The sequence below is a fragment of the Nilaparvata lugens genome, chromosome 1, assembly GCF_014356525.2.
Source record: "Nilaparvata lugens isolate BPH chromosome 1, ASM1435652v1, whole genome shotgun sequence".
NCBI lineage: Eukaryota > Metazoa > Arthropoda > Insecta > Hemiptera > Delphacidae > Nilaparvata > Nilaparvata lugens.
In genome coordinates, this window is record NC_052504.1 from 12,205,694 (window position 1) to 12,222,910 (window position 17,217).

The following is a 17,217-nucleotide window of genomic DNA, read 5'->3' on the forward strand; positions in this document are numbered from 1 at the left end:
TTCATTCACTGATATGGGATTAAAGTTTTTTATAATAAAATTATAGTATAAATTTATAAAACAAACAAAATTATGAAATTAGTAGATAAATATTAATGTTCTATTAAGGATAATATAAGAAAGGTTATTTTTAGAAAAAATGAAAAACAGTAAAGAGAAGAATGAAGAATAAATAGTTTCAATATTTACAGTCTTTACAATATTTAACTAAATTTTCACAATTTGCCACTCCAATATCAACCAACCAGGAACATAAACTTTTCTTGAACCTGTCTCTATTGAATTCTTCCCTAATGTAACTTGGTATTGAATTGTAGATTTTTGGTCCCAAATATATGTAGTTACTTTGCCCAAATGTAGTGTTCATCCTTGGTACTATTGAATGCGTGTTTCTCTGCCTTGTTTGATGGTTATGATCTGCCAGTCTTATGTGTTCGCTGTTTCTCCTCATTTGCGTGATGATAGCCTGGATGTAGATTTGTCTTACACTCAGTACTTTACTGTCCTTGAAAAGAATGTTCGTGGGGAATTGATTCTCCTTGAAGCCTATTATTTTTAGTATTCGTTTTTGCAGTTTATAGAGAGGTTCAACATAAAATTCGTAGCTCCCCAGATAATTATGACGTATCTTAAAATTGATTGCACTAAAGAAAAATAGACAGTTTTTAATGTCTCATAGTTGAGGATTTTACGGAGTTGATAGAATTTGTAGAGAAGCTTCCTGATCCGGGTAATTGATAGATTAATGTGCTTGTCCCATTTGAATTTGTTGTCCACTATTGTTCCTAAATATTTTATTTCATTGACTTGTTGAATTGAAGGGCAATCACACGGGTTGTTGGTGCTTCCACAGTGATGCAGGATTATTGAAGAATCCGGTGGTCTCGTCCGTTCTGTCAGAGGAAAGGCTAAACATTTCGTTTTTGTTGCATTTTCTGTAAGCAAATTTTCTCTTAACCATTTATCGACTTTCATTAATTCTTCCTGTGCCTGATTAAAAACTTCCTCCCAGGTGTTTCCTTCAAATAGTATACACGTATCATCAGCAAAAGCTATTACTCTTCTTATCGTAATTAAACATAGCTTATTTGCATATGCCAAATACAGAATTGGCCCAAGAACTGTTCCTTGGGGAATCCCAAACTTCATCGTTTCCTCTGAACTGAGATGTTCTTCAACAATGAATAATTATTGAATAAAACTGGTTGCGAAGAGAATTAGTTTGATTCGAAACTGGAACTGAAATCATGGCTACTTCAGCTGATGATGAAAGTGGCCACTCGCCCGATCTAGCGGATGACTTATTAACTACTACTTCCATGAGCGGCTGGAAAGAGACAACTTTCTGGCCTAGCCCGGAAAAGAAACCCTTTTCTGACGTCGTCTGCAAACAAGGTGTTTCAGATCTACGTAGGGACTGGAAAACAGCTGCTTTCTGTGCAGTGTGGCGAAAAGTTTTTTATAATAGAATTATAGTAAAAATTTATAATACAAACAAAATTATGAAATTAGTAGATGAATATTAATGTTCTATTAAGGATAATAATAAGAAAGGTTATTTTTAGAAAATGAAAAACAGTAAAGAGAAGAATGAAGATAAATAGTTTCAATATTTACAGTCTAAATTTTCACAATTTTCCACTCCAATATCAACCAACCAGGAAAATAAACTTTTCTTGAACCTGTGTCTATTGAATTCTTCCCTAATGTAACTTGGTATTGAATTGTAAATTTTTGGTCCCAAATATATGTAGTTTTTTTGCCCAAATGTAGTGTTCATCCTTGGTACTATTGAATGCGTGTTTCTCTGCTTTGTTTGATGGTTATGATCTGCCAGTCTTATGTGTTCGTTGTTTCTCCTCATTTGCGTGATGATAGCCTGGATGTAGAGTTGTCTTACACTCAGTACTTTACTGTCCTTGAAAAGAATGTTCGTGGGGAATTGATTCTCCTTGAAGCCTATTATTTTTAGTATTCGTTTTTGCAGTTTATAGAGAGGTTCAACATGTATAAAATTCGTAGCTCCCCAGATAATTATGACTTATCTTAAAATTGATTGCACTAAAGAAAAATAAACAGTTTTTAATGTCTTATAGTTGAGGATTTTACGGAGTTGATAGAATTTGTAGAGAAGCTTCCTGATCCGGGTAATTGATAGATTAATGTGCTTGTCACATTTGAATTTGTTGTCCACTATTGTTCCTAAATATTTTATTTCATTGACTTGTTGAATTGAAGGGCAATCACACGGGTTGTTGGTTCAACAGTGATGCAGGATTATTGAAGAATCCGGTGGTCTCGTCCGTTCTGTCAGAGGAGAGGCTAAACATTTCGTTTTTGCATTTTCTGTAAGCAAATTTTCTCTTAACCATTTATCGACTTTCATCAATTCTTCCTGTGCCAGATTAAAAACTTCCTCCCAGGTGTTTCCCTTAAATAGTATACACGTATCATCAGCAAAAGCTATTACTCTTCCTCTTATCGTAATTGAACATAGCTCATTTGCATATGCCATGTACAGAATTGGCCCAAGAACTGTTCCTTGGGGAATCCTAAACTTTGTCGTTTCCTCTGAACTGAGATGTTCTTCAACTTTGACTTTCTGACGCCGGTCACAGAGGTGTGATCTAAACCATTCTATAAGAAATCCTCTAATTCCCATGGCTTCTAATTTCTTCAGCAGCAAACTGTGATTAACAGTGTCAAAAGCTTTTGCTAGGTCCAGGAACACTGCTGCACATTTTTTGTTATTTTCTAGCTTATCTGTGACAAAATTTGACAATTCTAATACCGCATCTTCTGTACTCCTCCCCTCACGAAAGCCAAATTGATTCCTAGATAGTAAGTTGTTTTTTTCCATGTAATTCACAAGACTTACAGTTTCTTTACCAGTTTTTCCAAAATCTTAGAAATATTGCTTATAAGTGAAATTGGCCTGTAATTGGTGGCATTTGTTTTGTCGCCTCCTTTATGTAATGGTCTAACACAACATGTCTCTTTCATAGCTTTTGGAAAAATTACTTTTTACAGACTTAAATTAAATATGTGAATTAATGGTTTTACAATTACATTAATTTTTTATCGACTTCAATGTTCTAAATTACTAAACTTAAAATGTCCAAGCATGTAAATTCGGAGTCAATATCAAAAGAATCTATTCCAATCGTAATGTTGTATTTATTTATTGAAGCATTATGAAACACATTCCACGATTCTTGTTCATCTATTTCTATAGTGAGGTCCACGTTATTATAATGGCAGTGTTTGATTACCAATGGTATTTATTCATGAAAACAACAGGTAAAAACCCATTTTGCTTCCTTCACACAATAATACAATAATTTTCAACATAATTAATTTTAACATTTGAACATAATTTTAAAAAAAGAATTAGAAACTTACCTAATAATAAAACTTTAAAAATGAAATAACATGAGAAATAGAAGAAATATACAGTGGTATATAGAATAATAAAAATACAGTTACTGAATAAAATTCAATATGAAAAATGCACATTAATACCTTAGTAAAGTGTAATCATTATTAGTATATAGACAAGAGAAAAGAATGTCTGTGTAATGTACTACCACTAACCTTTATGAGGATAATTGAAAAAAAAATTATGTAAATGTAAGTGCGAATCACAAATTGATGGACCACATACTACTAGACTAAATCATATGAAATCCTTCGAAATTTGGAAGGGGAGAACCAGTATTGAAAATTCTCTGAGCTATCCTTGTCTATCATTCAACAAAGTGTATAGCACTATCTCTTTCTCTCTTTGCTCTGTTGCCAGATCGTCTTTTAACAATGTAGAATTAATAATTAGATAGCCTACTTAACAAAATATTCTATCTCAATTATGAAATTATTGAAAATATAATTTCTTGCTTAATAAAATATAATTGATTATTTAAACGAGAATGAACAAATAATATCACATTAATAAACCTGTATCAGCTACCGTCAAGAAGGCATTGATAAGTCATTAAGGATCGGCAACGTTGTTCTCCTATCTTTCTCCACTGTCATTAGAACGTATACCTTACTATACTTATGTTTATTTCTGTCCAACTTCAGAAGTATAATTCCTTTACTGAATCATGAAAAGCAGACTAATGTAGAATGCAGACTTCAATGCATATTATGAACCTGCAAACTTCAAAATTTATTAACTCTTGTAAAATTTAATGACTAGAAACTCGAATAACTTGACAAACGCCTACTTTCTTAACGAGCAATTGTGACTTTTCAAAACTGGTTAGAATCTGTTTGGTGTAAGATAAGCGTGTGACAATAGTGAAAATTTCTAGTCTTTTTTCTTTTTCTGAATAGTTTTAACCGGAATAATAAATTTTTCTTCACTAGTAATAATTTTAATATTCTATAAATCCTACATTGTACTGTTCCAGTATAATGCCAGAATACCAACATATCTTGGTAACACTGAAAATAGCAGAAGTCAAAGCAGACAAAAACAAAACAAGATCACAAGACGACAGGAGACAAGAGAACGCAAGTCGCGAGTTCCTCGCAGGAGAAAAGAGAGAAGAACGATAGTTGTTTCTTCTGTCTTTTGCTCTTTTCCAGGCCAGGTTCAGAGATTGGACTGACAGTGTTTAGATTGTAGGTTTTTTAGAGTGTAGGTGTAAATTTGAGTGCCTAGTGTAAATTTGTTGCCAGTTTGAACTAAGTATGGCAGTAGAACAGTGTCTGTGTTTATTAGTCAACATTAGTTTAGTATAGAAAAATTGATGTCAGTTGATAATTTAGCTTAAATAATTGATCTCATTAAATTAATGCAGTCCAAGCTTTAACAAGTCTTGTAAAGTTTCATTAGTAGAAATCAAAACAAACCAGTGCAGAGCAGAACTTTTAATTATGTATCTAGTTAGATAGTGTTGCAATCGACCCAGCTTCAATTTTATTTTCAAATTCTTCGAATTGGTTGAAATTGTGTAACTTAGTGCAGTAACCTATCACATAAAAATGGGTGGTGCAGAAGCGACTCAAGTACCAGGAGTTACTTTTAAAATGCCTCCAGCTCAGACTACTGTACGAAAGTATCGAAGGGATACCAGCGAGGTTAGCTGCTGCCTCAAATACATGATTTTCGGATTCAATGTCATGTTTTGGGTATGTATCTATAAATTGAAATTTTATTCTAATGCATAATAATTATTTGATTCAAATTAGGTTAGGTAGATAAGTATTACAACAAGCCTGTCATTTTGATTTTGAATTTTATATGGTAAGGTTGATGCTTCTTTGCTCTGATCTTAATTTGTTATTAGTCAAGTTAAAAATACGACTCTGTCCCTCTCTCTTTCACTTAGCCGTGTAATATGGGCTCAACTACACCTACCCTACAAGTAGTATAGCTTAGTTAGATTCATATAGTCATTAAAAGATATGAGATGCATAGTTATCAGTTCTCGTTTTCCACTGCCTTCTATTGTAAGTGCTGTGATTTAAGTCATCCCGGTTCATTATGATTTAATATTCATTTAGACTATACATTGATAAATACAATATCATTCTCAACTATATATGAACTATGAATATTCATAGATGTTTCTTGTATATATTCAAATATATCATAGCCTATTAAGTAGAAAATATATCTATTATTAACGTTAATTACACATTTTCATGATTGAGATTAAATATTTTGGTAGTCTGTTATACTTCTACATATCCTGCAAACAATTTGGCAACTGTGTGGGGGTAGAAAAGGATGGAACTATCTTGTTGGATAACAGTCAAGGATAGCAAACCAATTGCAATCAGGTGCCCACTTTATAACTTAGATCTCACTAGGTAAAGATTATCATGTTAAGGTTAGAGAAATAAATTCTAGAGCTTAAAATAGGGATCTCTCTCTTTAAATGACTCCACACAAATTCCTTTTAGTATATTAAGCCTAATCTTAATAAAACAAAAATTATTTTTTTTTATCGTCAAAAACAGAAAATTCTACATACAATCAGAACATATTCCTTCCTAGATAAGAGGGACTCCAGGACATTTTCCAATCTCTAGTTTCAGTGAAAGTTGCCTACTTGAATCAATTTTAGCCATTCTAGAGTATTTCTCAATTATTATTGGTTGATTTCATTTCTATTAATCAATTCATGGTCTCATACAGCCTTTAGTTTGTCTTGAGAAATCAATTTTTGTATTTCTCATCAGTGTATAACTTGTTTAAAGTTATTAAATAAAATGAAATTCATTTTAAAAAAACTACTTATGATAAAGGTGCATAATATTCAAAATTCAGTATATTAATATAAAAAACATAACTTGATATTTAAGGAAAAATTATATAAATAGGTTTGAAACCTGTGCAGAGATATTTCAATGTTGTGAAAAATAAACACCAGTATCAGGTCTAAATAATTACGGTTTATAATATAAATTTAATTATCAGAGGTAGCTATGAAGTTGTCCAAAATAACAGAGAGTTTCACTACATAAGCTTACTTTGTGTTTTTACTTGAACTATTTAAAAAAAATGTTTAAAATATTAAGAAAAAACTTTTTCAAATAAGTGAGTTGAGTGTGGCTGATACTATTGCTATTGCTCAAGTTGAAAGAATAGTTAATGAGTTCATTAATGAGCCATTAATGAGTTCTGCGCCTATTCTTTGTTTGTAGGAGATTAGTAAGATGAGCTCTATCACCTTTTCAGGCTAAAATAACTAATAAGCATGATTATCAAATGTATTCTATAAATGTATAATCATTGTTAGGTACTGCAGCCTAAAATAAGGACATTATGTAGCGCCATAATAATGGTTGTGCACGGGCCTCGAGGTGTCTTCACAATTTTAATTTAAATATGAGCCTATCAGCAATCGGAAAATCAATTACTCAGATCTCCAGAAATAAATACGAACCTGTAGTAGTCATTAATCAAAATAACAATTTTAAAATAGAAATAAAAACATTTTGTACTGATGGAAATGAAAATTTGAGAAAAATAGGATAGAAATTTTTCAACAAAGGGGAGACAATATTTTTCAACAAAGGTTTTTTTGTCAATTTAGGCCCATATGCATAAACTATGTTCAACGCTAAACTGGGTTTATATATAAATGAATGACTGCATTTTCTATTATAATGTGTTGCATACCGGGTTCAAACAACAGCTGATCAATCACCGTTTTAACTGTGGTGATGCATATGGATCTTAAGTATGGTGTAGAGATTAATAGTCACGATCTCACGAGTTGATCCCTGGACCGATTTACCCCTTCCAAAGCATCAAGACGTGACTATGCTGTTCACTAGTTTGAATGCAATGTTTCACTAAACTTGAGCCATCCGTTCCGACTATGGAAAAGCGGTAAGGGGTTTGTTTGATGGCCAAGAAAGTGTTTGAAAAAATGCCAAGAAAGTCAGGAAAAAGTGCCGAAAGTCATTAAAAATTACAGTAGCACAATCTATCTGGTGTGTAATAAATCTGGTTGAAAACCAACATAATCAAGCTTTGTATCTAAGCTTGTATCTTATACCGATTTACACATAGGTGGCGTATGGCACCGACTTTTCCACCCCTATATAAGCATACAGTTCAATACAAACAGAAGAGAGGTGGACACCTCTCTTGTAAAGAGAAGAGAAGAGAAGATAATGCACACCTAACTTCTGTGTGCATTGAGCCATAATATTATGATTATGATTTTTGAAGGGACGGATTCAAGGATCCAAAGACTCAAAGAAACCTCCAACGTCAACCGAAGCTTATTGTGCTCCCAAGTAGTATGTTAGTTAGTCAAACCAATACCTGTGTCCTTTAAAAGAACCAGGAGTTTTCCCTATGCTAACATCCCATTCATCAACTGGTTGCTTGTTGCAATCCAGTGTAATATTCTTGGCAGTCTCTTCAGACTGATTAGTCCTCGTAACCTACGTGACTTTCACTCCTGGCCTTCTTTGACGGTCCTTCCGCTGTGGAAGGGGTCGCCAAATTGCCTCTAGGGCACCTGGTCACCCTCGACTCAGCCTCTTAACCTATATTTGTGCTTGGAGTTTCATCCATCTCTGGTCTCTTGGGTTTTTATTCTTGCCCCTCCGAAACTGCCCTGATGGGGCAGATCCCGTGGAAGACAAGGCAACTTCTGGAGTTGCCTTGGGGTCCCTTTTAGTCGCCTCCTACGACAAGCAGGGATACTGTGGGTGAATTCTGGTTTTCAACATATTCTTGAGTACAATGTTCGATTCAAAGACTCCCCAACCCACAGGGGGCTGTTTATATATAAGTGGCATGGAAGTGACAAAAGTCAGCGCCACTTTTATTTGAATTGTTTTTATTTGAATTAGAGGAAAGTTTATGACACCATCATGGAGGTAGAAGCAACATTCCAATTTCAAATAAGATGTTATTATCAGTGATATCTGTTAGAAAGAGGTAAGAAGGTACTCTGCAAGTTAGTAGAGGAAATAAAGCTTCAGAAGAAGCACCAGGTTTTGAAAGGAAAACGTCTTGATGATGTATATCCTTGATAATCAAGGATGAATACATCATCAGTCAAAAAATCAAATCAAAATTTTTTTATTCAAATTAAAACTTTGGAAATGCAGAATAAGTCGCAGGATGTCAGATGCTTTGCTACTATGCCGTCAATAAAAATGCCATTTTTTATTAGTGCATATTGATTAAAATCCAATACAATTTTCAAAATGAAATTCATCTTGATCTTTCATATTAAAAATGTACTCTCTTAAATTTATTAAACATTAGCACGCAATTGCTAACATTTTCCTGCCGGTTCCTAACTGTTCTACCGTGTAGATGTACTTGATTAATTAAGGAACTAAAAGTAGAATCTTGATTGCATTTAAAGTATTCTCATATATATTTTTATCTAATTGCATGATGATTTTTATAGATGTTACCTCTGAATTGATACAACGCTGTTTTTGAAGTCCTTTCACTAATTTAAGGTTTGGAGTAATGATTTTAATTGCAAATGTTCTATGTTGAAATTGAAACCTCTGACTTGTATAAGTTAGTTTCCTCATTCCCATCAACTGCTTCCGCTATCTAATGAAGGCACAGGCTAAAATTGTGAGTAAAAATCTGTTGTATTCGCCTAACAATATGCGCTGTTGGTGCATTATTACCGTACTCATAATAAATTTAAAGGAAAGTAAAATATCTTCCACATCACAAAGGGAATGAGTTTGAAGGAAGTCTATGTATTTTCAACTTCACGTTGGACAGCATGGTTAGAATTTCTCTTTCGGTGTGAACATTGCTTTTGAACTTCTCTTCTACTTAATCTGACAACAATCATTTATATTTCAAAAAATAATTCTTATTACTGTAAGTTACTTCAAATTATTCTGATAGGTGAAGACTCTTGTGTTGAGTTCTTATAGGCTTGTTACTATTTCGGTTCGGTTTTGAAGAAAATTTCTTCATGTTTCGCTGTTGGCAATTCGAAAATTTGCTGTCGTTTTTTCGTTTTCAGATGTCAGTCATCATATTCAATTCATCAATCCGTGACCAACTTGTGCTGGATAGATTTCGTCATAGAAAAATTAAAAACACACATTGCCTATAGTGAGGTCCACGTTATGACAGTATTTGATTAACTTTGATGTTGCTATCCTTGTCTATCATTAGACGAAGCAGGTAGTACTATTCTTTTCTATCCTTCGCAACGATGTCAACTCGAAAAAAATTAAAAACACACATTGCCTATAGTGAGGTCCACGTTATGACAGTATTTGATTAACTTTGATGTTGCTATCCTTGTCTATCATTAGACGAAGCAGGTAGTACTATTCTTTTCTATCCTTCGCAACGATGTCAACTCTGTTTTTGACAATGTAGAAATATAATAATTAAGGCAGAGAATAGGCAACGCTGCTCTTCTATCTTTATTCACTGCCATTATAACGTGGACCTCACTATACACACTTAATGAAGATGGCAAGTCAAATAGGTGGACAAAACTTGTGATCTCCTTACCCAATGAGTAGAGTGGGAGGCTAACGTACACTAACAGCTTCCATCGTCAAATTCAACTAGAATACTTAACAATTTTCGGATAGTTAAAATCATTCATGTGAAATCAAATGGTGATTGATATGATGGTCATTCATTGCTAGGGATTTCGGATAGTGATTAGATTGAAGAAAGTTTAAAAATCGCAATTCAATAATATACTGTAGCATAAGTATCGCCATGTTTTATTTCTATACGTATTTTCTAATAAAGAAAATACTTTCTGAGGAAGTACATATTTGATGAATCACGGATCAGATTTTAGAAATATTTTCGATCGGAAAAACGGTTAAATATCTTGAACGGTTATTGAAATACAAGCGATATATCAAAACCCTAAACATTTTGGCGGCCATCTTGTTTTCGAGGTGTTTGCCTGTGCTTCCGACTTATCATCATCATGATCCTTAGGTTCAACTCACACTTACGCGACTCAGGTCGAGAAGAGACTCGATCTAGTCGAGAGCATGTGTTTCCAAATGGTGACACTCAGACCAGTCGATTCTAGTCTCCGCGAGTCGCTTAAGTGTGAGTTTAGCCTTATTATGGTAGATCTAAAGAAGAAAATGAGACATCTCATACTTTCTGACGAAGAACATATTTGATGAATCACCCTGGCTGGTTAGCATTCACATCAAAACCAAATTTGAAAAAACTAGCTGGGAAAAATTCATCGGGCGTTTTTCCTTTGTGAAGCGAAAAAACCGCTCCTTTCAACGTAGAAATCAGAGAGAGAAGTTGATGAAATTCAATAGGAAATGAATCGTGGCAGCAGCCATTTGTAACAATGGTTTTGCGTTCAGTTTCTCGTCACGTCTCCAATATTCGTCCGCTGTAACATAAACTCGGTTGCTAGCAACTGGCAACCGGCAACCTCCCTCTTTTCCGTTGCAATCGAATTCCCGTCGCTTTGTCAACTACAATGGGTCTGCCGTCACTGTCACATTATATATATGCTGGAAAATAGATACAGATATAGCTGATTGGATCCTCATCTCGAACTGGGCCACTGTCATGACGTATAGTCTTAGCTACTTCATATACCTACATATCCATGATTCTTTGAACACTTTATACCACCTTGTGTCGTTCGATAGTATAAATCATTATTAATTTACAGTAAAGTATCTTAAAATCATTTATAAAATCGCCTATAACCATCCTCGGTAAATTAAGAATCAATATGCAAAATTTCAAGTTGATCAGTCCAGTAGCTCAGACGTGATGATGCGTCATTCATGAATAATTTGATTAATTTCCTATCTTGTACTTGTATAAGCCAATTCTTTCCTTTATTAAATTACTAGCAGGTAACCCGTGCTCCGCAAGGGTCCATTTTGAAACTTGACAAACTTAAAACTTGACTGAGTGGAATATTGTAGAGTTTGAAGTTGGCATAGAACCATCCTAAGTTAATTAAGAAACTTTATGCAAAATTTTAAGTTGAATTCAGTCCAGTAGTTTAGACGTGATGATGCGTCAAACATAATTTTCATATCCCGTATGTGTATAAGCCAGTTCTTTCCTTTATTATAGTATAGATAAATTCTTCATACTAACATATCATAACTTGATACTAACATAATAAAGTGATATAACTCAAATCTTGTTCAGAAACCTTCCTCAACTTTATGTCAACCTGACAAAATTGGACTGGCTATTGATTTAGTTACCAATTTTAACCATCTGTTTCGAAGAGGTAGTCTCTCTAGATCAATGTACCTAGAATACGTATTCTAGGTAACTTGCTCTAGATTATAGCTCTATATTAACATAGTTATGAATTCATGTCCCATGAATTAAATTTCAACATTAATTCTGAAAAATCTAGAAGGTGCAAGAAATTTATATTTTAGAATCTATGTGCAAAATTTGGAGATCTGAATCATTCCCGTTTTTTCGATATGCAATCCACAAGTTGACATGTTTTGATGCGAACAAACACAACCCTACTCTCTCTTATTATATAGATAGCATACATTTGAATGTTACCTATGTTTTGTATTGCTTGTAAGGGTGCATGACCTGTAATACTGACACACATATGTCATGTTGTAGGATGTGAATGTTATCTGTAATAATTGTACTTTGCACTAACCGGGCTGGCAAGAATGAAAATGTAGTGGTAGGTCCCAATTCTTGGGTAATTTCTTCTATCCAAACAGCCTTGAGACCGGCGGCCCCCTCATGCCGTATATGGAAGGCAGCAATGTACTCGTAATTCAAAGGAACAAGGTCACATGGCTGTTCAGCTCGAAAATTTTCTGTAGTAATGATAATGAACAGCCTTGATTTTGAAATCTCTGTGAGTATGATTAACGGTATCATCAATGATATTCCTCTGGTCCAGTAAATTGGTGTGTTGTTTCTCAATCATAATCCCAGGTTGCTTCAGAATGGGGCAGAAATGTGGATGAGAGAAGGATGGGATTTGTTTTGCTTGTTCCAAAACATACATGAAAATGTACATGAAAAAGTCAAAAACTAAAAACTAACTTAAAGCTAAAGAGAAATTAGTGACTGTATAAAATTCATTTTTTTACAGTAAACTCGTCTATACTGTAGCATGCTAAATCCATCAAATATGCTCTCAGCAATTCCTTAAATTTTGATCTATCAGGTTCATGTCTTATGCAACCTGGGAGACAACCAATAAATTTATTCCCATGTACGTTGGACTTTGTTTATAATTTCCTTATTGTGTTTCTTTATTGTAAAATTATTTTTATTTCTTGTGTTGTAATTATGTATATCTACTTGCCGTGGGAATCTAGATTCGTTAGTTTTTATATATAATATTGTCCTATAAATGTACAGGCTGTACACCGTCATGAACTTTAACTTACTGAAGAATGGCTTGCATGATCGCTCTCTATCAAGATTTAGAATTATTCTTATTGCTTCTTTTTGTAATAGGAGTATTTTATTTAAGTTTGAGATGCTTGTTCCTCCATATATTTCAACTCCATATGAAATGTGGGAGTGGATCATTGCAAAGTACACTGCTTTTAACGTTTCTAAGTTCGAAATTTTTGCTAGTCGTCTCAGCGCGAAAATTCCTGAGCTTAATTTTTTACATATTTTTTGAATGTGAACGGACCAACTAAGTGTGTTTTCAAGATATAGACCTAAAAATTTGATTTCTTCCTTATTATTTACGGAATTAAGTTGTTTTACCTCTGAATTTCTACAAGTAAAATGGAGGAACTTTGTTTTGTTATCATTAAGTAGCAGATGTCTATGATTTAGGTACTTTTTAGTTAATGATATAGAATTGTTACATTTAATTTCTGTTGTGTTCCAGTCCTTATCAGCAATGCACATACTTATATCGTCAGCGTATAAGCATAATTTACTATTTTCAACTAAATCGCACATATATTTAGGCAACCCCCCTAAGTAGCACAGAAACAAAAATGGACCTAACACCGATCCTTGTGGTACAGAATAGTTATTACATTTTAAGTTTGATCCAATATTGTACTGATTTTTATTGCTTGTATACTTTATATTTACATACTGTTGCCGTCCTTCTAGATATGACTTGATCCAGCTAAGCTCTTTACCTCTAATTCCGTAATTTTGAAGTTTATTTAATAATAATTTATGATTCACACTGTCAAATGCTTTGGTTAAATCCAGGAATGCTCCTACAGTATTTAATCCCTCATCTAAGCTTTCTAAAATGTTTTCTATGAACTCTATCAAAGCAGTAATGGTTGACCTGTTTTTTCTATAGCCATGTTGTTCTTTGTCAAGTATACCATTAGTTTCAAAATAATCAATTAACTGAACTAGTACACACTTTTCAAATATTTTAGATAGGGCAGGTTGGATGGCCAAAGGTCTGTAGTTGAGAGGATCAGATGGATCTCCTTTCTTATATGCTGGTATTACTTTTGATATTTTTAATTCGTTTGGGTACACTCCAGTTATAATTGAGGCATTGATTACGTGCAAAAGAGGTTTGATGAGTGATGACTTAGCATCCTTGATTATTTTTATTGGTATGTCATCATAGCCGGCTGACCACTTTGGTTTTATCGAATCTATTATTTTACTTAAGTCCTTCTCTTCAATTGTATTACATCTAAATGATAATTTTGTAACTTTTTCATTTTTCTCATGTTACGTCACTTTTGGTTAGATAAGGGATGACATGAGTGTCAACCATCCCTACAAAATCATTGTTTAGCATGTTTGAAATTTTATACGGATCATCTATGTCTATACCATTCTCTTTAAGTACAATGTTTTTAATAACTTTCTTGTTCTTTTTGTTTGTTGTTTCATTGTTAACTATTTGCCATATTGTTCTGTTTACATTTGTTGATTTTTTTATTTTTGAGTCAATATAATTCTTTTTTTTTGTAGAGGATAATTCTTTTTAGATGATTTTATAGTTTTCTTTAAGTTTATATTACTTTGGTCTTTCCTGTATCGCTGATGCATTTCAATTAGCCTTTTATTTTATGTTCGTCGACAATCTCATTATCAATCCACTTATTACTAAATTGTTTCGCTCTTACTATTCTACCAAACGGAAAGTGAAGATCAAAATAATATTTGAGCAAATTGTAAAAGTATGAAAATTTGTTTTCTACAGGACTCTGATAAAGTTCAGTCCAATCCAATTTATCTAGATCATTTATAAAGCGCTGAATTTGGGACTTCCCAAACTTCCTACCCATTGTTTTAGTCTTTAAACCTTCACACTTATCATTTGTGTTCAAAATATGGAAAATTTGTCCATCGTGGTCTGATAGAGCTGTTATCAAACATTCCACTTTAATAGAAGTTTTGTTGTGACTGGTAATGAAATTGTCGATTGCTGATTTACAAGTTTCAGTTATTCTAGTAGGTATTTCTATAGTATGTCTAAATCCATTCATATTCATTACATTAATAAAATCTGATTTCTTTTTTCCCTCCCTCAAAACATCCACATTGAAATCTCCGCCAATTACAACACTCTGGTTAATTTTGCTAATTTCTACTAAAAATCTATTCAATTTATCAAGAAACACTTCTATATTCTCTGAAGGAGTTCTAAACAATCCAGCTACAATGAATTTTTTCTTACCTATTTTTATTTCTATCATACATGTTTCAAAGATCATCATTAATAACAGTTATTGCCTTTACCATAATGTTTTTGCATTCAACTAGCTCCTCAGATACTAATATTAAAACGCCTCCCCCCTTTAACGACTTTCTTACATACCAACTCATACAGGAATATCCTGGTATTTTGATTCTTTGAATTTCATTTTCATCTAGTTTATGTTCAGTTACTATTACGATATCCGGTTTTAATTCCTGCAATGTGATTATTAGGGAGTCTATTTTTGACTCCAAGTGCTGGATGTTTTGATGGAAGATTATTACATTATTGTTTATAGAGTTCGGTTGAGCATGGAAATTACCTCTAAAAAACTACTCTCTTCTCTGTGCCGGGAAAGTATTGGTGATTGAGGACATGAATTTTGTAAAATGGGAGAAAAACATGTGGGATGTTGAACGTTGCTATTTTCTACATTAACTAAGGAAAAACTGTTATTACTAAATGGTGAAGTATGATATTGTCTGTTGTTGAATTGTGAGGTATCATGCAGATTGTCATCAGAATTTATTGCATCCAGGGCAATTCCATTCTCGTCCAGTTGGTGAAGTGTCTCGTCTGCGTTTGTGAGATGTCGCACGTTTGAAGCTGCTCCTCCGTGCCAAGTCGTATGAGACTGACCAATCAACGGCGCCGATGATGAAGTCAATGAATAGTCGTCAATGGTTATCGCATCAACATCGTCATTAATCTCCATTCGTTCAGAAGGAACGTATTTTTCAGCAGTCGTTCTTCTGGTCATGCAATTAGCAATAATTCCACTATCGCTAGTCACAAGGTCACATAAAATCTTTCCCATGAAACGCTTACCATTCTTCGAGTAATGTAAGCCCTTTTTTGTGAAATGATGTCTCTGCATGTCCCTATTGACCTCTGTATAAATCACTTTTGATGCCCCACAGTAAGACGATATTCTACCCGAGATACATATGTTTGCAAAATGTATGTCATCGTTGAATTGAGGTCTATCGTATCTGCTGGGTATCGCACTGACAATTTATTATGTTAGTGTTGAAGCTCGAGGACAAAATCTTATCCATTGCTTGATGGATAGTTAGTTGACCTGGCTCATTGTTTCCAAAATCATTGGATCCAGCCATCACCAACACATAATCAGATTTAGTCAAATCCTTTATAAACGGAGTTCCATTTGCAATGACATGTTTGAGTTTTGCTCCCGGCAAAGTATAGACAAAAACGTCGAAGTAGTCAGACAGGCAACCAAGGTATTTAAACACATCTCTACCTTCACTATCAGCCAGTATCACGATCTTATTCTTTGCTGAATCCGTAGATGATGAAGATGCCGATTTAGTGACACACCTACTTGATTTCCTCTTGTCAGCAGGTGTATTGCTCGCTCCTCTATGCACCTGGGCTCTTACTTTGATTGTATGCTTATGTCTCCCTGCCATTTTCAAAGGAAGTGACTCAGTCTCCTCAGCATCAAGGGCCGAAAAACCATTCGACGTCTCTATCGCACTGCCGACAGAAAAACGAGGAGATTCACAGGTCGACCTTGGGGTTGTAAAATCCACTGGGGAAGGTCTGCATTTCTTCAATAATTTAATTTCGGTTTCCAATTTTAGAATGTTATCCGCTGTCTGCTGTGCATCATTTTGTAAAAGATTGATAATTGCATCCCTTGAACTGAGCTCAATCCTTAATTCATTAGCAGAAGTCTTCAATTCTTTGAGCTTTACTCTCAACTGCTCTATCTCCGCATCAGCCTTCTCCTCATTACACAGCGAATCGTTCAACTCATTCACTCATTCAATCTGCCCCTCTTCTCTTGTGCGAGTAATTTTCCTAGAGAATCATTTTCAGCTGCAATGCTCACCAAACCAGCCTTCAAATCTTCATTTACCTTGATTGCGGCATCATATTTATTCAGCAGTGAGATAACTTCTGGAATCATATCTATTACAGCTTCTTTTGAAAATTTATTAGCGATTGATTCCAATACTGCATGTATATTCACCGCAATCTCAATCACTCCACTATCAATCAATCCCTCTCTAAGGTCCATTGAATTGCGCTCCATCTGTGATCTCCTGGTATTACGCACAAGTCG

At 34.0% G+C, this 17,217-nt stretch overlaps 1 protein-coding gene across 3 annotated transcripts in view; it reads left to right on the forward strand.

Annotated features, from left to right (window-relative positions):
• Window positions 1–4,477: 4,477 nt before the first annotated feature.
• The window catches only part of LOC111043369 (tetraspanin-5), a 33,817-nt gene continuing 21,077 nt past the window's right edge, over window positions 4,478–17,217 (forward strand). For 2 of the 3 annotated variants that reach the window (XM_022328299.2, XM_022328297.2), the window contains exon 1: window positions 4,478–5,139. In XM_022328299.2, the coding sequence (XP_022183991.2) occupies window positions 4,993–5,139 (147 nt within the window). In that variant the 5' untranslated portion in view covers window positions 4,478–4,992. The remainder of the gene's footprint in view (window positions 5,140–17,217) is intronic. The other variant, XM_022328298.2, reaches the window with a different exon arrangement.